Here is a 24,565-nt window from a genome sequence, read left to right on the forward strand (position 1 = left end):
AAGCAGCTTGGTTTGAAGAAATCAACTGTGGGAGCAATTATTAGGAAATGGAAGACATACAAGACCACTGATAATCTCCCTCGATCTGGGGCTCCACGCAAGATCTCACCCCGTGGGGTCAAAATGATCACAAGAACGGTGAGCAAAAATCCCAGAACCACACAGGGGGACCTAGTGAATGACCTGCAGAGAGCTGGGACCAAAGTAACAAAGCCTACCATCAGTAACACACTACGCCGCCAGGGACTCAAATCCTGCAGTGCCAGACGTGTCCCCTGCTTAAGCCAGTACATGTCCAGGCCCATCTGAAGTTTGCTAGAGAGCATTTGGATGATCCAGAAGAAGATTGGGAGAATGTCATATGGTCAGATGAAACCAAAATATAACTTTTTGGTAAAAACTCAACTCGTCGTGTTTGGAGGACAAAGAATGCTGAGTTGCATCCAAAGAACACCATACCTACTGTGAAGCATGGGGGTGGAAACATCATGCTTTGGGGCTGTTTTTCTGCAAAGGGACCAGGACGACTGATTCGTGTAAAGGAAAGAATGAATGGGGCCATGTATCGTGAGATTTTGAGTGAAAACCTCCTTCCATCAGCAAGGGCATTGAAGATGAAACGTGGCTGGGTCTTTCAGCATGACAATGATCCCAAACACACCGCCCGGGCAACGAAGGAGTGGCTTCGTAAGAAGCATTTCAAGGTCCTGGAATGGCCTAGCCAGTCTCCAGATCTCAACCCCATAGAAAATCTTTGGAGTAAGTTGAACGTCCATGTTGCCCAGCAACAGCCCCAAAACATCACTGCTCTAGAGGAGATCTGCATGGAGGAATGGGCCAAAATACCAGCAACAGTGTGTGAAAACCTTGTCAAGACTTACAGAAAACGTTTGACCTCTGTCATTGCCAACAAAGGGTATATAACAAAGTATTGAGATAAACTTTTGTTATTGACCAAATACTTATTTTCCACCATAATTTGCAAATAAATTCATTAAAAATCCTACAATGTGGTTTTCGGGATTTTTTTCTCCCATTTTGTCTGTCATAGTTGAAGTGTACCTATGATGAAAATTACAGGACTCTCTCATCTTTTTAAGTGGGAGAACTTGCACAATTGGTGGCTGACTAAATACTTTTTTGCCCAACTGTATATACTGTATTCCATACTATTCTTCTGTATCTTAGTCTATTCTGCTCTGACATTGCTTGTCCATATATTTATATATTCATTCGATTCCTTTACTTAGATTTGAGTGTATATGTTGTGAAATTGTTAGATATTACTTGTTAGACATTGCTGCACTGTCAGAACTAGAAGAACAAGCATTTCGTTACATTTTACATTTACATTTAAGTCATTTAGCAGACGCTCTTATCCAGAGCGACTTACAAATTGGTGAATTCACCTTCTGACATCCAGTGGAACAGCCACTTTACAATAGTTACACCCACAATAACATCTGCTAAACATGTGTATGTGACCAATAAAATTTGATTTGATGACAATGGGCCGTTGGATCTCATCCCAGTATCTCTGTGCTTTCAAATTGCCAACGATAAAATGTAATTGTGTTCATTGTTCATGGCTGCCCATACCATAACCCCACTGCCACCATGAAGCAATCTGTTCACAACGTTGACATCGGCAAAACGTTCACCCACACGAAGCCATACAGGTGGTCTGACATACTACCAAATTCTCAAAAACAACATCGGAGACAGCTTATGGAAGAGAAATGAAAATTATGTTCTCTGGCAACAGATCTGGTGGACGTTCCTGCAGTCAGCATGCCAACTGCACGCTCCCTCAAAACTTGGGACATCTGTGGCATTGTGTTGCATGACAAAACTGCACATATAAACGAAACATGTAAAATGTTTGTCCCATGTTTCATGAGATGAAATAAAAGATCCCAGAAAATGTCCATATGCACAAAAAGCCAATTTCTCTCAAATTGTATGCACAAATTTGTTTATATCCCTGCTAGAGAGCATTTCACCTTTGACAAAATAATCCACCCACCTGACAGGTGTGGCATATCAAGAAGCTGATAAAACAGCATGATCATTACACAGATGCACCGTGTGCCGGGGACAATAAAAGGCCACTCTTAAATGTGCAGTTGTCACAAAACACAATGCCACAGATGTCTCAATTTTGCTAACTGCAGGAATGTCCACCAGAGCTGTTGCCAGAGAATTTAATGATGATTTCTCTACCATAAGCCACCTCCAACATTGTTTTGGAGAATTTGTTATTACATTCAACCAGCCTCAACCGGAGCCCGGGGAGCTCCAAATCCGGCTTCTTCACATGCGGGATCTTCGGAGACCAGACACCCGGACAGCTGATGAAACTGAGGAGTATTTCTGTATGTAATAAAGCCCATTTGTGGGGAAAAACTCATTCTGATTGGCTGGGCCTTTTATTTTTTATTTTACCTTTATTTTACTCGGCAAGTCAGTTAAGAACAAATTCTTATTTTCAATGACGGCCTAGGAACAGTGGGTTAACTGCCTGTTCAGGGGCAGAACGACAGATTTGTACCTTGTCAGCTCGGGGATTTGAAGTTTCAACCTTCCGGTTACAAGCCCAACGCTCTAACCACTAGGCTACACTGCCACCCCGGCCTGACTGCCAAGTGGGTAGGCCAATGTACTTACTGTGGAATGTGGTGTTTGGTTTTCACCAGGCACCCGTGTCATCCAAAAAATTATACGTGTGACTCATCTGTCCATAGAACATTCTTCCAAGAGTCTTGGTGTTCTTCCAGGTGCTTTATGTCAAACTTGATTGAACTTTTTGGATGAGATGGGTCACATTATGCCTGGCGAAAACTGAACACTGCATTCCACAGCCTTACACCCACGGTAAAGCATGGTGGTGGTAGTGTGATGGTTTGGGGATGCTTTGCTGCCTCAGGACCTGGACGACTTGCCTTACTAGAAGGAACCATGAATTCTGCCTGTATCAGAAAATTCCACAGGAGAATGTCAGGCCCTCTGTCTGTAAGCTGAAACCGAAGTGCAGCTGGGTCATGTAGCAAGACAATGATCCAAAACACACAATCAAGTTTAAATGAAAATGACTAAAAAGTATACACATTTGACATTTTGCAATGGCCTAATCCCAATTGAGATGTGGCAGGACTTGACACAAGCAGTTCATACTTGAAAACCCACAAATGTCGCTGAGTTAAAGCAGTTCTGCATGGAAGAGTGGGCCAAAATTCCTCCACAGCGGTGTGAGAGACTGATCAACAACTACAGGAAGTGTTTGGTTGGAGTCATTGCAGCTAAAGGTGGCACAACCAGTTATTGAGTGTAAGGGGCAATACTCTTTCACACAGGGGCATTGGGTGTTGCATACCTTTGTTTACGAAATGAATTAAATAAGTATTTAACTGTTGTGTTTGTTCACTCATGTTCCGTTTATCTAATATTAGGTTTTGGTTGAAGATCTTTTAACATTCAGTATCAAAAACATACAAAAGTAGAGAAAATTAGAAAGGGGGTAAATACTTTTTCACAGCAATGTACATGAACTAACAGCTTTGGGGAATTTTAAAATTAATTTTATAGTCTAGACTGAAAATACCATTATTATGATATTTTTTTCACTGGCCAAAGCGGGCCACTGACATGAATGATTGACAGGCCCGGGGGGTTTCCAAAACATCTCTAGGCAAGCGGGCAGCCCTGTATGTCGAGCCCTTGTATATCATTGGATAACCTTGAGATTTCAGGTTGGCTGTGTTGAATGTGACAAAGGAACTTGTGAAAGACCAAATGTGTACTTCTGTCCTACCTCCTGGGTGGATTGTGCTGCTGCCGCTCCTTCCGTCGGCCCTCCCGCAGGTTGAGAGGTTTGCCCACCTCCCGAGGTGACATGGGTCGGCCCCCCTCCCGAGGAGGCATGGCTCGGCCCCCCTCCCGAGGCGGCATGGCTCGGCCCCCCTCTCGAGGCGGCATGGCTCGGCCTCCATCTCGAGGCGGCATGGCTCGGCCCCCCTCCCGAGGCGGCATGGCTCGGCCTCCATCTCGTGGAGGCACGGGTCGGCCCCCCTCCCGAGGAGGCATGGGTCGGCCCCCCTCCCGAGGAGGCACGGGTCGGCCCCCCTCCCGAGGAGGCACGGGTCGGCCCCCTTCCCGAGGCGGCATGGGTCGGCCCCCTTCCCGAAGCGGCATGGGTCGGCCCCTCTCCCGAGGCGGCATGGGTCGGCCCCCCTCCCGAGGCGGCATGGGTCGGCCCCCCTCCCGAGGCGGCATGGGTCGACCCCCCTCCCGAGGCGGCATGGGTCGGCCCCCCTCCCGAGGCGGCATGGGTCGGCCCCCCTGACCATCCCGAGGTGGCATGGGTCGGCCCCCCTGACCCTCGCGAGGCGGCATGGGTCGGCCCCCCTCCCGAGGCGGCATGGGTCGGCCCCCCTGACCCTCCCGAGGCGGCACGGGTCGGCCTCCCTGACCCTCCCGAGGCGGCACGGGTCGTCCCCCCTGACCCTCCCGAGGCGGTACGGGTCGGCCCCCCTGACCCTCCCGAGGCGGCATGGGTCGGCCCCCCTCCCGAGGTGGCATGGGTCGGCCCCCCTCCTGAGGCGGCATGGGTCGGCCCACCTCCTGAGGCGGCATGGGTCGGCCCACCTCACGGGGCTCGCGGGAGTTGCCAGGCTTAGCCCCCTCTAGGGTGGGTTTGGGGGGTTTCCCAGGCTGGCCTGGAAGTGGTGGGCTTGGAGCCTTCTTGGGGGGAGCCTTCTCCCTACTAGGAGGGGAAGGCGCACCAGGTTTCGACGGGATGCTTGAGGATGATAAGACATTGGTTTGTTGTTTGGCATGCAGCATTTACACACGTCACATCCATGAGGGGAAAAACACATGCTTTGTTCAAGAGACAGTGATTCTACAGACTAATACTAGAAGCATGCTAGCTACATGTCTAAGATGAACAATACAGCATGTGTATTACATGCAAACTGCCCTATTATTATGTAAGACTTTGAAGTATCAATATTGATTGACTCAGTATCTACAGTGGGGAGAACAAGTATTTGATACACTGCCGATTTTGCAGGTTTTCCTACTTAAAGCATGTAGAGGTCTGTAATTTGTATCATAGGTACACTTCAACTGTGAGAGATGGAATCTAAAACAAAAATCCAGTAAATCACATTGTATGATTTTTAAGTAATTAATTTGCATTTTATTGCATGACATAAGTATTTGATCACCTACCAACCAGTAAGAATTCACAGACCTGTTAGTTTTTCTTTAAGAATCCCTCCTGTTCTCCACTCATTACCTGTATTAACTGCACCTGTTTAAACCCGTTACCTGTATAAAAGACACCTGTCCACACACTCAATCAAACAGATTCCAACCTCTCCACAATGGCCAAAACCAGAAAGCTGTGTAAGGACATCAGGGATAAAATTGTAGACCTGCACAAGGCCGGGATGGGCTACAGGACAATAGGCAAGCAGCCTGGTGAGAAGGTAATAACTGTTGGTGCAATTATTAGAAAATGGAAGAAGTTCAAGTTGACGGTCAATCCCCGCGGTCTGGGGCTCCATGCAAGATCTCACCTCGTGGGCCATCAATGATCATGACGTAGGTGAGGGATCAGCCCAGAACTACACGGCAGGACCTGGTCAATGACCTGAAGAGAGCTGGGACCACAGTCTCAAAGAAAACCATTAGTAACACACTACGCCGTCATGGATTAAAATCCTGCAGCACACGCAAGGTCCCCCTGCTCAAGCCAGCACATGTCCAGGCCTGTCTGAAGTTTGCCAATGACCATCTGGATGATCCAGAGGAGGAATGTGAGAAGGTCATGTGGTCTGATGAGACAAAAATAGAGCTTTTTGGTCTAAACTCCACTCGCCGTGTTTGGAGGAAGAAAAGGGATGAGTACAACTGCAAGAATGGGTCGGCCCCCCTCAAGAACACCATCTCAACCGTGAAGCATGGAGGTGGAAACATCATTCTTTGGGGATGCTTTTCTGCAAAGGGGACTGGACGACTGCACCGTATTGAGGGGAGGATGGATGGGGCCATGTATCGCGAGATCTTGGTCAACAACCTCCTTCCCTCAGTAAGAGCATTGGAGATGGGTCGAGGCTGGGTCTTCCAGCATGACAACGAGCCGAAACACACAGCCAGGGCAACTAAGGAGTGGCTCCATAAGAAGCATCTCAAAGTCCTGGAGTGGCCTAGCCAGTCTCCAGACCTGAACCCAATAGAAAATATTTGGAGGGAGCTGAAAGTCCGTATTGCCCAGCGACAGCCCCGAAACCTGAAGGATCTGGAGAAGGTCTGTATGGAGGAGTGGGCAAAAATCCCTGCTGCAGTGTGTGCAAACCTGGTCAAGAACTACAGGAAACGTATGATCTCTGTAATTCCAAACAAAGGTTTCTGTACCAAATATTAAGTTCTGCATTTGTGATGCATCAAAAACTTATGTCATGCAATAAAATGCAAATGAATTACTTAAATTTTTTTATTTATTTTTGTTTTAGATTCCGTCTCTCACAGTTGAAGTGTACCTATGATAAAAATTACAGACTTCTACATGCTTTGTAAGTAGGAAAACCTGCAAAATCGACTGTATCAAATACTTGTTCTCCCCACTGTATATTGACTCGAGCCATGAAAGGAAAAGTACATATGATCTGTGTGAGTTGTGTATGGAAGTGCACAGCACAACCGATGAATATACAGTATGTTTATGGACGGATGAGTATAGCTTTACCCTTTGGGCCCTAGGGCCAGTGGGGCCGCTGCTTTATTCTTGGCGTTTCTCTGTGCTGAAGGGGTCGGAGAGGGAGACGAGGAGAACGATCTGGACCTGCAGTGAGACAAACAGAAGGCCACGTTTAATTACAACCCTAAGGCATCTCCGATCCATGATACATATCAGCTCTCTTATGGGAGACCTGAGATTACAGGTTACCATGCTCTCAGTGAATGGGTGTCCTACTCAACAGAAAGTGTTGTGGGGGTGGACAGACAGACAGGCAGAGTGTGTGTTATGGACCTGGAGCGGCTGCCGCTGAAGGAGCTGTGCTGGGAGGAGTGGCTGGAGTACGAGCTGAAGGACGAGGTGCGAGAGCGAGACCGGGATGATCCGGAGCCTGTGTAGGAGGAAGAGCGGGACGAAGACCTGCAGAACAAAACCCACAGTTAACCGCACTCTTTAACACACACACAGAAACTCATAGTACTCAAGTAGATATAAATTACTGCAGAATAAAAACATTGTTTTAAAGTGTTGATTTAAGGTGTTACCAGAGTATCAGACTAGAGGTAAGGCTGAATTGAAAGCTACCTAGAGGAGTTGGACAGTGAGACAGAGGATCCAGAAGGCCGGTGACGCCGGCGGCCCCGCGGTGGTGACCCGGACATGCCCGGACGTGTCCTGGGGGATTTAGACCGGCGCCAGGGGTCCTTCCATTCATCTGGCCGCTTTGACATGGGCATCAGCTCCGTTTTGAGAGGTGGCTCCATCATCGGCCGACTGGGAAGAGGGGTTGAGAGAGGCAATCAAATCAATCACACATTTAGCAATAAAGCATCACAAACGAATGAGAGGGAAATACAAAATAAAGAAGGTTCCATACACTGTTTTCATTCCTCAGTTTATGTTCATAACATAGTATGGCATGACCTCCATTCAGTTATTCCCAGGTAAGAGAAACAAAGACACTGAAATCACAACATGATGCATTCCTGGAGGAGATGAGCGCAGAACAAGCTGTCACGGACGGACCTTATCTGATGACCCCTCAAAATAATTATTCACACATTCAAAAACATTCTGCACAAAGGACTGTTCCTGTGATGTCAAAAGAATGTTCAGTGACAGCACCAGTCCAGTCACTGACTGATTGGAGGTTAAAGGGATGCGATGTTTCACTGTCCTCTCTGTAGAGTCTAAGATATGGATCAGAGCTGTTTCAACACTGGGAATTTCTCCCATTTCCTCAGCCAAATATTTGGACAGACGCTCGAACAGAAAGTCTCAACAAACCCAGAGCCAAATCTGATGCTGCAGTGTAAACACACAGCCTAGACTACATCATATGCTGATGCCATGTTATGCACTCATCTAGGCCATCATATCACAGTTCCAGTACTTGTATGGCTGGGTATAACCTAAATGTAGACCTAACCTCTTTTGAACAGAAAGCCAACAGTTCTTTGTTGCTTCTTGTGTGTGGCGAAAAGTTCGGTATAGGAGTTTCCCAACCTGAACATTTGCGCTTTCATACAAAGCTAGTCAATAAGGATTGTTTATCAGAATGTTTAAAAATAGGTGTGGGGGCTCTCGAGTGGTGCAGTGGTCTAAGGCCCTGCATCGCAGTGCTAGCTGTGCCACTAGAGATCCTGGTTCGAGTCCAGGCTCTGTCGCAGCCACCAGCCTCGACCGGGATGTCCTTGTCCCATCACGCTCTAGCGACTCCTGTGGCGGGCCGGGCACATGCACACTGACATGGTTGCCAGGTGTTCAGTGTTCCGACACATTGGTGCAGCTGGCTTCCGGGTTAAGTGGCCATTGTGTCAAGAAGCAGGTGGATCTTGTCAGTCACTGGCTCGACAGGGCCACTAATTTTACAAGCCATTTTTGCATTCCAGTTCAACATTTACTGTTCATTCGGAACATATTCAGACCCCTTGACTTTTACCAGTTTGTTACTTTACAGCATTATTCTAAAATGTATTAAAAACAAATCCTCAATCTACAACACAATAGTGAGGGACTCTCAGACCATGAGAAACAAGATTCTCTGGTCTGATGAAACCAAGAAACTCTTTGGCCTGAATGCCAAGCGTCGTGTCTGGAGAAAACCTGGCACCATCCCTACGGTGTAGCTTGGTGGTGGCAGCATCATGCCGTGGGGATGTTTTCAGCGGCAGGGACTGGGAGACTAGTCAGGATCAAGGGAAAGATGAATGGAGCAAAGTACAGAGAGATCCTTGATGAAAACCTGCTCTAGAGTGCTCAGGACCTCAGACTGGGGGCGAGGTTCAACTTCCAACAGGACAACAACCATAAGCACATAGCTTAGACAGCGCAGGAGTGGCTTCGGGACAAGTCTCTGAGTGAACATGAACCCGATCTAACGTTTTTGGAGAGACCTTGAAATAGCTGTGCAGCGACGCTGCCCATTCAAGCTTGATAGGATCTGCAGAGAAGAATGGGAGAAACGTCCCAAATACAGGGGTGCCAAACTCGTAGCGTCATACCCAAGAAGACTCCAGGCTGTAATCACTGCCAAAGGTGCCGGGTAAGGGTCTGAATACTTATGTATATGTAAAATGTATTTTGCAAAAATGTCTAAAAACCCAGTTTTTGCTTTGTCATTACGGGATATTATGTGTAGACTGATGAGGAAAGTAAACAATTTAATCCATTTTAGAATAAAGATGTAATTTAACAAATTGTGGAAAAAAAATCAGTGTTTGAATACTTTCCGAATGCACTGTATATTAGGATGAGTTGTGTTGAGAATACGGTATACATACACAGTGAGTAAACAACAGTATATAAAACAGATTATGAGGTGACTAGCATTTAATAACTATATATACAAGGGCCATTAGTCTCAATGTGCAGAGCTGAAAACCGGGCAGGTAGCTGGATAGTGATGGGCCTGGAGAAAAGTAACCACTCTGAAGTTCATCGACAGAGCCATTCCGTGTTTTTGTTTACATTTACAATGTTTACTGACATTGGCGTAAATATAAGCAAATATTTAGGGTTCTGATGGGGTTTGAAAGTTTAACTAAGCTCATGAGGCATTTATAAGTTATATTCTTCAACAATTAATGGGTATATATCCAAAAATATATGTAAGAACTGCAGATTGGCCCTTCTAAGAAAAGGAAATTTGCTTAAAACTGTTATCATCCAGAGTCCAGTTAATTCATTTTCCAAGCACACAATATTTTACATACAGCAGGTTTTGAATGTTTTTGTTTTTGCCATACTGGCATCGTCCCGGCCCTAATGATTTATACATATCGGCTGACGAAGACTGTACTTTTGAATCCCTCTCTGCTTGTTAAGTTGTATACAGTAGTGACCTGTCTGTATCCACCTGACTGGTGTAAATATGCTTCTCTGCTAAAATCTGGGTAAAAGATTGAAAGGAATGTGAGTCTTATTCAGTACTTGTTTTTCTAAAGTCTTCCAACCTTGCAAACTAAGATACAGGTAACTGCTAAAATAATGTAAACCTTTGAGTAAATTAGAATTTCTAAGATTTTACTGAGTTGCAGCCCATATGAGGAAATTATTTAATTGAAATAAATAAGGCCCTAATCTATGAAATTCACATGACTGGGAATACAGACATGCATCGGTTGTTCACAGATACCTTAAATATATATATGTGTGACATCTCCTTCACATAGAGTTGAACAGGCTGTTGATTGTGGCCTGTGGTATGTTGTCCCACTCCTCTTCAATGGCTGTGCGATGTTTCTGGATATAAACTGGAACGCGCTGTCAATCCAGAGCATCCCAAGCATGCTCAATGGGTGACTTGTCTGGTGAGTATACAGGCCATGAACTGGGACATTTCAGATTTCAGGGGTTGTGTACATATCCTTGTGACATGGTGCAGTGAATTATCATGCTGAAACATAAGGTGATGGATGGTAGATGAATGGCACAACAATGTGCCTCAGGATCTCATCCCGGTATCCTGTGTTTACAAATTAGCATTGATAAAATGCAATTGTGTTCGTTGTCCGTAACTTATACCTGCCCATACCATAACCCCACCGCAACCATGGAGCACTCTGTTCACAACATTGACATCAGCAAACAGCTCACACACACAATGCCATACCGGGAAACTGGGACTCATCCGTGAAGAGCAAACTTCTCCAGCTTGCTAGTGGCTATCGAAGGTGAGCTTTTTCCCATGATGTCGGTTATGACGCAAAACTGCAGTCATGCCAAGACCCTGGTGAGGACGACGAGCATTCGGATGACCTTCCCTAAAACGGTTGCTGACAGTTGTTCAGAAATGATTAGGTTGTGCAAACCCACAGTTTCATTAGCTGTCCAGATGGCTGGTCTCCAACGATCCCACAGGTGAAGAAGCCAGATGTGGAGGTCGTGGGCTGGCATGGTTACATGTGGTTTGCGGTTGTGAGGCCAGTTGGACATACTGCCCAATTCTCTAAAACAACGTTGGAGGCAGCTTATGGTAGAGAAATGTACTTTCAATTATCTCACAACAGCTGGCTCAGTGGTGACTGTTTAATTGTCTGGAGAGAGAAGTGGTTTTTTAGTCTCTTGGACCCAGCTTTGATAAACCTGCACTGTCTCCCACCTTCTAAATGGTGGTAGGGTGAACAGGAAGTGGCTCGGGTAGCTGAGGTCCTCTGATCTTGGCCTTCCTGTGACACCGGGTGCTGTAGATGTCCTGGAGGTCCATACCACCCTCTGGAGAGGAACCAATGGGGTGATCGAGAGGGTGGGAAGGGATGATGGAACCAATGGGACGCTCAGAGGACTTCCTGCAAGATTGCCCACATGCAGGAATGCCCCTGATTGCTGGCTACAGTTGCACACTATTGCCCTTTCCCACTAGAATGAATGATATGCATATTCTAGTGATCTATTGATAGGAGAGGTACCTGTCGGTCACAAAGTGAGCGAAGACAGGGAAACACGGCTGTTTTGACAGTCTGCTGTTGGTCTCCCCACTAAGTAACTGGTTGTGCTTGTTATGTGTGCTGTGGTTGCAGTCCAATTTCAACATGGGGGAGAGAGCATGAATTTGCACATCTCATGTGGTAAGGATAAGTCAAAATCCCCCAGTTACTGACCCAACAGGTCCAAGAGGCTTCTAAACATCTTCTACCCCAAAGCCATAACATCTAATCAAATGGCTACACAGACTACTTGCATTTCCTCCTTCTTCCACGCTGCTGCTACTCTGTTATCATCTATGCATAGTCACTATAATAACTCTACCTACATGTAGATATTACCTCAATTACCTCGACAAACCAGTGTACCAGCACCGGTACCCCCCTGTATATAGCCTCGCTATATAATTATTTGTTACTTTTATTTGTAACATTTTATTAACACCTCATTGCCTTTAATTGTTTACCTTCGGCCAAACGTTTTGGGTAGCCTTCCACAAGCTTCCCACAATAAGTTGGGTGAATTTTGGCCCATTCCTCCTGACAGAGCTGGTGTAACTGAGTTAGGATTATAGGCCTCCTTACTCACACATGCTTTTTCAGTTCTGCCTACAAATGTTCTATGGGATTGAGGTCAGGGTTTGTGATGGCCACTCCAATACCTTAACTTTGTTGTCCTTAAGCCATTTTGCCACAACTTTGGAAGTATGCATGGGGTCATTGTCCATTTGTAAGACCCATTTGAGAACAAGCTTTAACTTCCTGACTGATGTCTTGAGATGTTGCTTCAATATATCCACATAATTTTCCCTACTCATGATGCCACCATGTGCAGTTGCAAACCGTAGTCTGGCATTTTTGTGGCGGTGGAGCAGTGGCTTCTTCCTTGCTGAGCAGCCTTTCAGGTTATGTCGATATAGGACTCGTTTTACTGTGGATTTAGATACTTTTGTAACTGTTTCCTCCAGCATCTTCACAAGGTCCTTTGCTGTTGTCCTGGGATTGATAGCACTTTTCCCACCAAAGTATGTTCATCTCTAGGAGACAGAACGCGTCTCCTTCCTGAGCGGTATGAAGGCTGTGTGGTCCCATGGTGTTTATACTTCGTACTATTGTTTGTATTTGAACATGGTACCTTCAGGCGTTTGGAAATTGCTCCCGAGGATGAACCAGTCTTGTGGAGGTCTACACATATTTTTTGAGGTCTTGGCTGATTTCTTTTGATTTTCACATGATATCAAGCAAAGAGGCACTGAGTTTGAAGGTAGGCCTTGAAATACATCCACAGGTACACCTCCAATTGAAACAAATGATGTCAATTAGCTTATCAGAAGCTTCTAAAGCCATGACATAATTTTCTGGAATTCTACAAGCTGTTTAAAGGCACAGGCAACTTAGTGTATGTAAACTTCTGACCCACTGGAATTTTGAGACAGTCACATATAAGTGAACAACCTGTCTGGGTTGGCCCCCCCCCCCCTTGGGTTGTGCCGTGGCGGAGATGTTTGTGGGCTATACTCAGCCTTGTCTCAGGATGCTGAGTTGGTGGTTGAAGATATCCCTCTAGTGGTGTAGGGGCTGTGCTTTGGCAAAGTGGGTGGGGTTATATCCTTCCTGTTTGGCCCTGTCCGGTGGTGTCCTCGGATGGGGCCACAGTGTCTCCTGACCCCTCCTATCTCAGCCTCCAGTTTTTATGCTGCAGTAGTTTATGTGTCGGGGGGCTAGGGTCAGTTTGTTATATCTGGAGTACTTCTCCTGTCCTATTCGGTGTCCTGTGTTAATTTAAGTGTGCTCTCTCTAATTCTCTCTTTCTCTCTCTCAGGAGGACCTGAGCCCTAGGACCATGCCTCAGGACTACCTGACATGATGACTCCTTGCTGTCCCCAGTCCACCTGGCCGTGCTGCTGCTCCAGTTTCAACTGTTCTGCCTTATTATTATTCGACCATGCTGGTCATTTATGAACATTTGAACATCGTGCTTCTACACCTGCATTGCTTGCTGTTTGGGGTTTTAGGCTGGGTTTCTGTACAGCACTTTGAGATATCAGCTGATGTACGAAGGGCTTTATAAATACATCTGATTTGAACTAATCTGTCTGTAAACAATTGTTGGAAATTTTACTTGTGTCATGCACAAAGTAGACGTCCTAACCGACTTGCCAAAACTATAGTTTGTTTACAAGAAATTTGTGGAGTGGTTGAAAAACGAGTTTTAATGACTCCAACCTAAGAGTGTGTAAACTTCCGACTTCAACTGTATGTATGCATGTATTTTATATATTTTTTTATTTTACCTTTATTTAACTAGGCAAGTCAGTTAAGAACAAATTCTTATTTTCAATGACGGCCTAGGAACAGTGGGTTAAGGGGCAGAACAACAGATTTGTACCTTGTCAGCTCAGGGATTTGTACTTGCAACCTTCCGGTTACTAGTCCAACACTCTAACCACTAGGCTACCCTGCCGCCCCAATATATCATATATATGGGGCAAATCAGCAATTAGGATTTGTTATCTGTAATAGTCATGATAAATTAGGTATTGTTGCAATCTCTTGGCATATAGATAAATACAGTGCAAAAATGTAAAATGCCCATCCCTAGTTTCAACTAAGGATTTGAGGCTTTAAACTATGGGTTGGGACCCAGCATGTGATAGGTGGGTCACGAGTTTTGAGAATACATCTATAAATCACACATCATTTCCTTTTCATTTAAGTCAGGAGGACTATTTGATTCATGGGAGAATAGTCCATTTGTCATTTGGGTCTCAAGCCGAAATAGTTTAAGAACCCCTAGTGGTCTAGTGCAGAGTTTCCCAAACTCGGTAATTTCCCCCCGGTTCAAGTATTTGGTTTTTGCCTGAGCACTACACAGCGGGTTTAAATAACCAAAGCTTGATGATGGGTTGGTTATTAGAATCCGCTGTGTATTGCTAGGGAAAAAAACAAAAACGTGCACGGGGGGGGGGTCTGGGAACCCCTGGTCTAGAGGACATGCTACCTGTAATAACGGACATGCTACTCACTTGGGGGGCATGTTGGTATCGATGGGGGACCTGGGGGGACCTTTAGGCTGCTTGTCCTCCCCCTCCTTCTTCTCCCGAGGCTCACGTGGAGGCCGCTCCCTGACGGGCCTCTCCTTCTCATCACGCTTCATGCGATCCCTCTCCCACTCCTCCTTTCTGCGCATTCTCTCCTTCTCTCGCTCCCTTTCTCTTTCCCTTTCACGTTCTCTCTGCCGGCGTTCTCGCTCGCGGTGGTCCCGCTCACGGTCACGATGGCGCTCTCGCGGGTCCCGCTCACGTTCACGCTCCTAACATTCATACAGATGGGTTTGTAAACACACTGCCATAGACCTCCAGCCAGGCTCAACCTGCTTTACGCGTCCAACGGCGCATTCAAGATTCTCTTTAACCAAAAGACTTACAAGTAAAATGCAAATCCGACAAAGTTAATATTGATTGTGCATTTGTTTTTAAAGTTGTGTAGGATGGGTGGTGGATGTCGCTCTGAGTGTACTTACACTGTAGTGGTAGGGCAGAGGGGTCTCTGTGTACTGCACTCTGAAGTTCTCATACTGTCCCCCTCTCCAGAAGGCCTCCATCTCATAGTCATAGTATGGATCAGCATAAGGGTCATTACTGAAATGACATCACAAACGAGGACAAATCGTACAATAGAGATATACACCATCTATATAATTTAGGGTTCATTTTATTTGTATATTTGAACAAACCCATAATTAGACATGTGAATCATAAGGCCTAGTGGAGTGGGCTGATCATTATAACTGACCAGCTGGATTCTCACAGCAGAGCAGGAGCTGATAATCAAGCAGGGAAACGTAGAGATAAGAGATGCATGAAACGAGGACGTTACTATCGCCCCGCCCCCTACATTGTACTTACGGATAGACTGGGTCTCTGAACTCCAAGTCACTACGGGGGAAGAAAAGGCCAAAAACAGTTTAAACAGAGACGTAGTCTAAAACAATTCTTGAAAACATCCACCATGGCAAGATATTTTCTCTCTTTTGAACCATAGCTCCTGAGCTTACCCCGGGTCTCTGATTTCTCTGGTGATGCGGTAGCTGCGTTCCCTAAAGAAATCATTCTCCTTGTCAAAGTCTCGCTCATCCTCTCCAATGGTCACGTTAAAGCGCTTCTCCTCAAAGTCTGGCTCCTGCTCTTTGCGTATGGTAGCTTTTTTCAACACCTAGGGGAATAGGGCAATTTTTACACGAGGAAAGTCTGGGATTTCACCATAACCTGCTGACTGAACAAACCCATAGAGGCTAAACACACATGCACACTTGTATTATTATAAAGACGCTTCACGAGCCAAATGTAGCAGGGTGACCCTCTCAGAAAACATGTCAATTAAAAAATCAACATACTCAATATCAGCTGGTGCTGAAAAATAACCTGTACAGAAGAGGAGTACATATATGCTTGTAAGAGCTGAGAGGGTGTTGTACCTCTTTGGCATGTCTCAGACCCCTCTCCCAGGCACTCTCCACAGGAGGCTCCACTGGAGGAGGGGGTGGAGGGAGCTCCTCAACAGCAGGTCCACCCTGAGACAGGGAAACAGATGTAAACACAATACATTTACCCAATGCAGAAACACACACACACTCTTCAGGTCCAAATACAGCAGGCCAGAGGTCGTGCATACCCAGGGGTTGCTTCCAGGAATGAGAGGGTGGGGTGCTCCAGGTGGTGCCCCGTTGGGAGAGAAGGGGTCTGGCTTGGAGATGAGAGAGTAGTTGCCCTTGTCGTTGACCCCTGGATGGATGAACCTACAATTCATACTCCATGTGCAGTTACCTGGAAAAGAAAAACAGAGCTGTATCATTTTGAAAACAGACACATGGGAATTGGAAAAAGCATATTTTCATTGAATTCAAATACTTTGAAGTAAATGGTGTTTGGGCGTAAGTTGACATCCATCATTGCTGTATGTGGCTTAGCTCCTAATAATATTCCATTACCACATTATCTTCAATTAAGTTATGAAGTACAATGCTTCCCCCTGCTGTCTGAAACAAGTGTCTTCAATATCACTGCTTCAAAAGGACCGTTACATTGAAGAAGAGAAACGCTACACAGGCCACAGAAGCAGAACATCAGTGAAACAACAACACGCAAGGCTTGTGTTGCTGATCAAGTGGTTCACGTTTTTACCTTCGGTTTAACCTTCATGATACGTCTCTGGTGTAGAATGGAATGCTCAAGTTGCACACGCAATGTTTGCACAGTGTAGTTTCGTCATAAGACAGGTGTTGTACACGCGAGTGGTGCACAGGAGAGTACGTTGAGGTACCTTTCATGAAGAACCTGCAGACGGGCCTGGGTCTGACTTTCCTGTCCATGGGGTCCTTCACCTCTCCCTCCTCAAGGTCATCATCCTGCACAAATGGAACAGCTAAATATCAACTCACTTCCCCATGTGCATTCGTGAAGTAACCTTATGACTCTAGGTCAGTGGGACAGGGTGCAAGGCAGGTTATTTGTATTGCCACATGGTTCTGACTCGGGCTATGGCGGTCATTAAATGTTGTCAGATGGTAACTGTCATGCAAGCGACTGCTGATCTCACTGTAATTTGCCTTTAAATTAACACGTTCAGCATCTTCAGGCCTTCACACATACAAGCCGCTGATGGGCGCCTTTGGAAGGTCTTCCCTTTAAAAAGACAATTCTTTTTTGCAACTTTAGCTGTGACTAATACAAACCTTAGAATGTCTTAGAAATCAAAACATATAAGGGCTGCATGATGCGAGTATATTGATGATTTGAGAAAGTCACAAAAAAAAGCTTGTGCTCTGTTCCTTGCCTCAGGCTGCACAAGCTGTTCTCTCATCAAGTGATCACATTCGCACCCATCAGATTATTCTCAATATAATCTTGTCTTTAATAATATGTGGAATTAGTTTCGATTTAAAATGGGCCATTATCAAATATGCAGAACTGGGGTAAGGGAAAAAAGACGTTATCCGTATGCACTCGAATAGCGACTGGAGGCTGCTTTTTACCATAGCTCCTTTTTTCATCATGCCGGGTAGGCGACTCTGGTTTTACAGCGGAGCAATGTGCTTAATTTAGCAGCTGAGAAATAAATAGAGTTGCAGTAGAAAGCTGGAATCCTCTTTTAAGTGGCAATCATCAAAACTCTGCGTCCACACAGGATTGTATCAGTGGAGGCTGCTGAGTGGCGGACAGCTCATAATAATGGCTGGAACTGAGTAAATGGAATGGCATCAAACACCTGGAAACCATGAGTTTGATATATTTGACACCGTTCCACTGATTCAGCTCCAGTCATTACCACGAACCCGTCCTCCCCAAATAAGGTGCCACCAGCCTCCTGTGGATTGCATATAGAAATGTTTGGGCTGTTTGAGGAGCTGGTGATATTCAAGGGGTCTCCAACCCTCTTGCTTCGTTTGGAAAAGCAACCAAGTGAAATCTGTTCAGGAACACCGATAGTAACATGTTTACACAATGAAACATATTTCTCTCTATGCGCTCACAAAAAGGAATAAAGGAGAGCGAGAGAGGAGATGGAAACACACGGTGGTGAGGCTAATCAAATACTAATTCAGTGTAATTGTAGGCTAACCAGCCTACTCTGTAGCGGCCCTGCACAATCAATGAACCAACAGCATCACCTAGGCCTGTAGGTTCTCTCCCAGAATCATGGATAGTAATGTTGGATCATCGTAGCATAAGGTAAACCATCCATCCAGTATGTATAATAATTCAGTCCACACTCAAAGGCAAATACTAGAATTTGTTTAGTTTTGGATTATATGCTAGACCAATCACGTACCAAAGAATATGTGGTAGGCTATTAGGCTATGTATTGTATAACGGCACAATCATTACATTAATTCAGACTTTTTCCCCAGGCGTGATCATATATAGGCATATGCATAAGCTCTAATATACCTATAGGCGTACGACATGCCACGTCAATTGCTTTTAATGAATCATCCCCTGAGAAAGTGCTGTCCATTTCCTTGTTTGGCTTTAAAACAAGATCCACAACGAACACGTTTTTCACTTCGTTTCAACCTGTTTTTGAACTTCTTTTTTTCAAGTTGATCGATCACAGTGAGTTTTAAAAGCACAATACTGTTTTGATGATGAATGTTTGATGTGATTTTCCAGTGTATTTGCGTTGATGTCAGAGTGGTTAGAGCAGGGTTCCTCAAATTCGGTCCTCGGGACCCCAAGGGGTGCACGTTTTGGTTTTTGCCCAAACACTACCCAGCTGATTCAAATAATCAACTAATCCTCAAGCTTTGATCATTTGAATCAGTTGTGTAGTGTTTGGGCAAAAAACTAAATTCCAGAAGACAGAGTTTGGGAAACGCTGGATTAGAGGGACAATAGTGCACTGCGTATCAAGTCATTAGCGGCCTGACGGTCGTTAGCGAGTTGTGTCGTCCCAACGCATCAGTGCCATTCATGTACAGAGTGCAGAGGAGATTACCGTGACTCAACGGTCACGTGGAATTTGACTGTGGTCAATACACATACATGCCTGTTGGTGTGACGGTAATATGGTTACTGCAACAGCCCCAGTTCTGACTTTGCAGTTCTGTACATGATCTGTTCTCCTGTTTTGCTTCCTTCCCATATCTCAGTGTGAGTAGTCCTGCATACTCAAAGAAATCAGTTTCTTGATTAAAAGTATAATGCAGATTGAAAAGAGTATATAAATCACATTACTTACATCTATTTCTCCCTCATCAATCTCTCCATCATCCTCGTCCTTTTTGTCACGAAAGGAATCTCTCCTTCCTCTGTCCTGAGCCCTGGACTCTTCAGGCTTCTTAGGTGGACCGTCTTTCGGGGATGGAGGAAGGATTGGTATCTTCTCTTTCTTTTTGATGCTCTTGTCCTCTTTCTCATCCCCTTCTCTGGGTCCTTTCTCCACCTCGTCATCTTCTTCAGGCGCTAGAACATTGGGCTCCTCAGGAACCTCCTCGTCATAGTCCAGCTCATGCTCGTCAAGCTCTCTGGACACAGACGACAACTCCTCCTTCATCTGATTCACCACCACCCTCCTCCTCCTCAGTCTCTCTTCCTCCTCTTCATCATCTACTTCTGCTGTCTCCACTGCCAGCTTCACAGACGGTTCCCCACTCTCATCTTCTTTCTCATGGCTGGACATCTCCTCAGCTAAAGGGGATGACCTCTCCTGCTCTGGCTCAGAATCAGGGGACTTAGGAGTTTGGCTGATCCGGTCCTCCTCCTCATCTGATTGGCTTTCCTGTCGCTCCTGTCCCATCATCACCATCCCCACTGACTCCTCCTGCTCCTGTTCTAGAATAGTATGCCTATCCCTTCCACCTTCCCCATCAGCTTCATCATCCTCTGGGTCAGAGATACGCTCCTGAACTACCCCCCCATCTTCGTCATCATCCAGCTCAGAGTCCCCACCTTCACCACCCTCTTCATCTAAACCACCGTTGTCTTCATCATTCAGCAGCTCACTGTCAGAGAGCAGCCTGTCCTCCTCCTCGGGGGATGCCAGGAACTCACTGTCAGAAATTGCTCTCTCTTCCTCTGGGGATTGGGGTGATTGGTTGGGGCTTTCAGGAGACTGGGTGGGACTCTCAGGAGTGTCCATTGGAGAATGATCCACTAAAACAGAAGAAAGAATTTACTTATAGAATTGTCTGTCAATAAAATAGATACATTTGGTTTAATACACAAAGACAATGTCTCTAGGCAATATACAGATAACTGCCAAAATAAACTGAAAGCGTGAACCACCACATTTAACCACAGCAAGGTGACTGGGAAAATGGTTGAGTACAAACAGTCATGCCCTTCGTAAGGCAATCAAGTGGAGTCACAATTCAACGGCTCAGATACGAGACATTTGTGGCAAGGACTTCAGACAATCACAGGTCATAAAGGGAAACCAGCCACGTCGTGGACGCCAATGTCTTTCTCCCAGACAACCTAAACACCTTCTTTGCCTGCTTCGAGGAAAACACAGTAACGCCAACACGGGCCACCAACGCTCCCGTGGACTGTGAGCTCTCGTTCTCCGTGGCCGACATTAGTAAAACATTTAAGTGTGTTAACCCTCGCAAGGTTCCGGCTCAGACGGCATCCCTAGCCGCGTCAGAGCATGCGCAGACCAGCTGGCCGGAGTGTTTACGGACATATTACATCCCAATCCATGTCTGTTGTCTGCACTTGCTTTAAGATGTCCACCATTGTTCCTGTTCCCAAGAAAGCAAAATAACTGAAGTAAATGACTATTGCGCCGTAACACTCACTTCTGTCATCATGAAGTGCTTTGAGAGGCTAGTTAAGGATCATATCACCTCCACCTTACGACACCCTAGACCCACAGGAATTTGCATACTGCCCCAACAGATCCACAGATAACGCAATCATCATCACACTGCACCCAGCCCTCTCCCATCTGGACAAGCGGAATACCTATGTAAGAATGCTGTTCATAGACTACAGCTCAGCCTTCAACACCATGTTGCCCTAACAAACTCATGATCAAGCTTGGGGTCTTGGGTCTCAACCACACCCTGTGCAACTGGGCCCTGTACTTCCTGACAGGCCACCAAGTGGTGAAGGTAGGAAACAACATTTCCACTCCACTGATCTTCACCACAGGGTCCGCACAAGGATGTGTGCTCAGCTCCCTCCTGTACTCCCTGTTCACCCATGACTGCGTGGCCATGCACGCCTCCAACTCAATCATCAAGTTTGCAGACAATAATAGTGGTATGCCTGATTACCAACGACGACGAGATAGCCTACAGGGAGATGGTGAGGGCCCTGGCAGAGTGGTGCCAGGAAAATAACCTCTCCCTCAATGTCAACAAAACAAAGGAGCTGATCATGGATTTCAGGAGACAGAAGAGGGAGCACCCCCTATCCACATCGATGAGCCGAAGTGGATGAATTGAAAAGCTTAAAGTTCCTCGACATACACGTCACTGGCAATCTGAAATGGTCCACCCAAACAGACAGTGTGGGTAAAGAAGGCACAACAGCACCTCATCAACCTCAGGAGGCTGTATAAATTCAGCATGGCCCCTAAAACCATCAAACTTTTACAGATGCGCCATTGAGGGCATTCTGTCAGGCTTTATCACATGGTCTGCACAACGCATCACCGGGGGAACATTGCTCTCCAGGACATCTACAGCATCCGGTGTCAAAGGAAGTCCAAGAAGATCATCAAGGACTTCAGCCACCCGAGCCACAGCCTGTTTACCTCAGTACCATGCAGAAGGCCAGTACAGGTGCATCAAAGCTGGGATCGAGAAGATGAAAAACAACTAAAGAGGCTGCTGCCCTATGTACATCGTAATGGAATACTGGTCACTTTAATAATGTTTACACACTGTTTTACCCACTTCATAAGTATGTACTGTATTCTAGTCAAAGCCTATCCTATACAGTGCATTCGGAAAGTATTCAGACCTCTTTGACTTTTCCCATTTTGTTACCTTATGGCCTTATTCTAAAATGGATTAAATATTTTTCCCCCTCATCAATCTACACACAATACCCCATAATGACAAAGCAAAAATGGATTTCTAGACATGTTTCAAAATTATTACAAATAAACTGAAATATCACATTTACATAAGCATTCAGACTCTATACTCAGTACCATGTTGAAGCACCTTTGGCAGCGATTACAGCATTGAGTCTTCTTGGGTATGATACAAGCTTGGCACACCTGTATTTGAGGAGTTTCTCCCATTCCTCTCTGCAGATCCTCTCAAGCTCTGTCAGGTTGGATTGGGAACGCGCTGCACAGCTATTTTCATGTCTCTTCAGAAACGTTAGATTGGGTTCATGTCCAGGCTCTGTCTGGGCCACTCAGAGACTTGCCCCGAAGTCACTCCTGCATTGTCTAGGCTGTGTTCTTCGGGTCGTTGTCCTGTTGGAAGGTGAACCTTAGCCCCAGTCTGAGCGCTCTGGAGCTTTAATTCACTCAATTCATATTTTCCTCGATCCTGACTAGTCTCCCAGTCCCTGCCGCTGAAAAAGATCCTCAAAGCATGATGCTGCCACCACCACCATGCTTCACCGTAGGGATGGTGACAGGTGTCCTCCAGATGTGATGCTTGGCATTCAGGCTAAAGAGTTGAATCTTGGTTTCATATGACCAGAGGATCTGAGAGTCCTTTAGGTGCCTTTTTTCGCAAACTCTATGCGGGCTGTCATGTAACGTTTACTGAGGAGTGGCATCTGTTTGGCCACTCTATCATAAAGGCCTGATTGGTGGAGTGCTGCAGAGATGGTTGTCCTTCTGGTAGGTTCTCCCATCTCCACAGAGGAACTCTAGAGCTCTGTCAGCGTGACCATCGGGTGCTTGGTCACCTCCCTGAGCAAGGCCCTTCTCCCCCGGTTGCTCAGTTTGGCCAGCTCTAGGAAGAGTCTTGGTGGTTCCAAACTTCTTCCATTTAAGAATGATGGAGTCCACTGTGTTCTTGGGGACCTTCAATGCTGCAGACATGTTTTGCTACCCTTCCCCAGATCTGTGCCTCAATACAATCATGTCTCAGAGCTCTCCAGACAATTCCTTCGACCTCGTGGCTTGGTTTTGCTCTGACATGAACTGTCAACCTGTATATAGACAGGTGTGTGCCTTTCCAAATCATGTCCAATGAATTGAAATACCCCGATGAAAACAGCTTGTCTGTCGAAACATTAGATATTAGGTTATTTAATTATTGCATCTGAGCTCCTAGGGTGTGCAGCTCTCCTTTTCTTTTTCAATAAATTGAATTCACCACAGTTGGCTGCCAATCAAGTTGTAGAAACATCTCAAGGACAGGATGCACCCCAGTCTTATAGCAAAGGATCTGAAAACGTAGGTAAATAAATTAGCTAACATTTCTAATAACCTGTTTTCACTTCGTCATTGTGTGTAGATTGATGAGAATTTGTATTTATTCCAATCCTTTTTGGAATAAGGCTGAAAGGTATCAAAATGTGGAAAAAGGGAAGGGCTCTGAATACATTCCTGAATGCACTGTATAAATACTGCTGTACATACACCACTCTTCAGATATACTACATATTATATTCATATACTGTCCATAATGTCTATACTTCTTACCACACATACAGTTGAAGTCGGAAGTTTACATACACTTATGTTGGAGTTATTAAAACTTATTTTTTTCACCCACTCCACACATTTATTGTTAACAAACCAAAGTTTTGGCAAGTCGGTTAGGACATCTACTTTGTGTATGACAAGTCATTTTTCCAACAATTGTTTACATACAGATGATTTCACTTATAATTCACTGTATCACAATTCCAGTGGGTCAGAAGTTTACATACACTAAATTGACTGTGCCAATAAACAGCTTGGAAAATTCCAGAAAAGGATGTCATGGCTTTAGAAGCTTCTGATAATTGACATCATTTGAGTCAATTGGATGTGTACCTGTGGATGTATTTCAAGGCCTTCCTTCAAACTCAGTGCCTCTTTGCTTGACACCATGGGAAAATCAAAAGAAATCAGCCAAGACCTCAGAAAAAAGTTTGAGACCTACACAAGTCTGGTTCATCCTTGGGAGCAATTTCCAAATGCATGAAGGTACCATGTTCATCTGTAAAAACAATAGTACGCAAGTATGAACACCACGGACTCACACAGACATCATACCGCTCAGGAAGGAGATGCGTTCTGTCTCCTAGAGATGAACGTACTTTGGTGTGCGAAACGTGCTAATCAATCCCAGAACTGAAAAGGACATTGTGAAGATACTGGAGGAAGCAGGTACAAAAGTATATATATCCACAGTAAAACAAGTCCTATATCGACATAACCTGAAAGGCCGCTCAGCAAGGAAGAAGCCACTGCTCCAAAACCGCCATAAAGA

General features: G+C 45.5%; 1 protein-coding gene across 1 annotated transcript in view; it reads right to left on the reverse strand.

The window, feature by feature from the left end:
- Nucleotides 1–24,565, reverse strand: part of LOC135509435 (zinc finger CCCH domain-containing protein 18-like) — a 40,557-nt gene that overhangs the window by 11,668 nt on the left and 4,324 nt on the right. The window contains exons 2-14 of the mRNA XM_064930085.1: nt 19,408–20,321; nt 16,990–17,074; nt 16,342–16,493; nt 16,145–16,240; nt 15,725–15,882; nt 15,576–15,605; nt 15,191–15,308; nt 14,694–14,980; nt 7,328–7,516; nt 7,037–7,162; nt 6,752–6,847; nt 4,645–4,798; nt 3,812–4,311 (exon numbers count right to left, since the gene is read on the reverse strand). Of these exons, the coding sequence (XP_064786157.1) occupies nt 3,812–4,311; nt 4,645–4,798; nt 6,752–6,847; nt 7,037–7,162; nt 7,328–7,516; nt 14,694–14,980; nt 15,191–15,308; nt 15,576–15,605; nt 15,725–15,882; nt 16,145–16,240; nt 16,342–16,493; nt 16,990–17,074; nt 19,408–20,307 (2,891 nt within the window). The 5' untranslated portion in view covers nt 20,308–20,321. The remainder of the gene's footprint in view (nt 1–3,811; nt 4,312–4,644; nt 4,799–6,751; nt 6,848–7,036; nt 7,163–7,327; nt 7,517–14,693; nt 14,981–15,190; nt 15,309–15,575; nt 15,606–15,724; nt 15,883–16,144; nt 16,241–16,341; nt 16,494–16,989; nt 17,075–19,407; nt 20,322–24,565) is intronic.

This window comes from Oncorhynchus masou, chromosome 22 (genome assembly GCF_036934945.1).
Source record: "Oncorhynchus masou masou isolate Uvic2021 chromosome 22, UVic_Omas_1.1, whole genome shotgun sequence".
Classification (NCBI taxonomy): domain Eukaryota; kingdom Metazoa; phylum Chordata; class Actinopteri; order Salmoniformes; family Salmonidae; genus Oncorhynchus; species Oncorhynchus masou.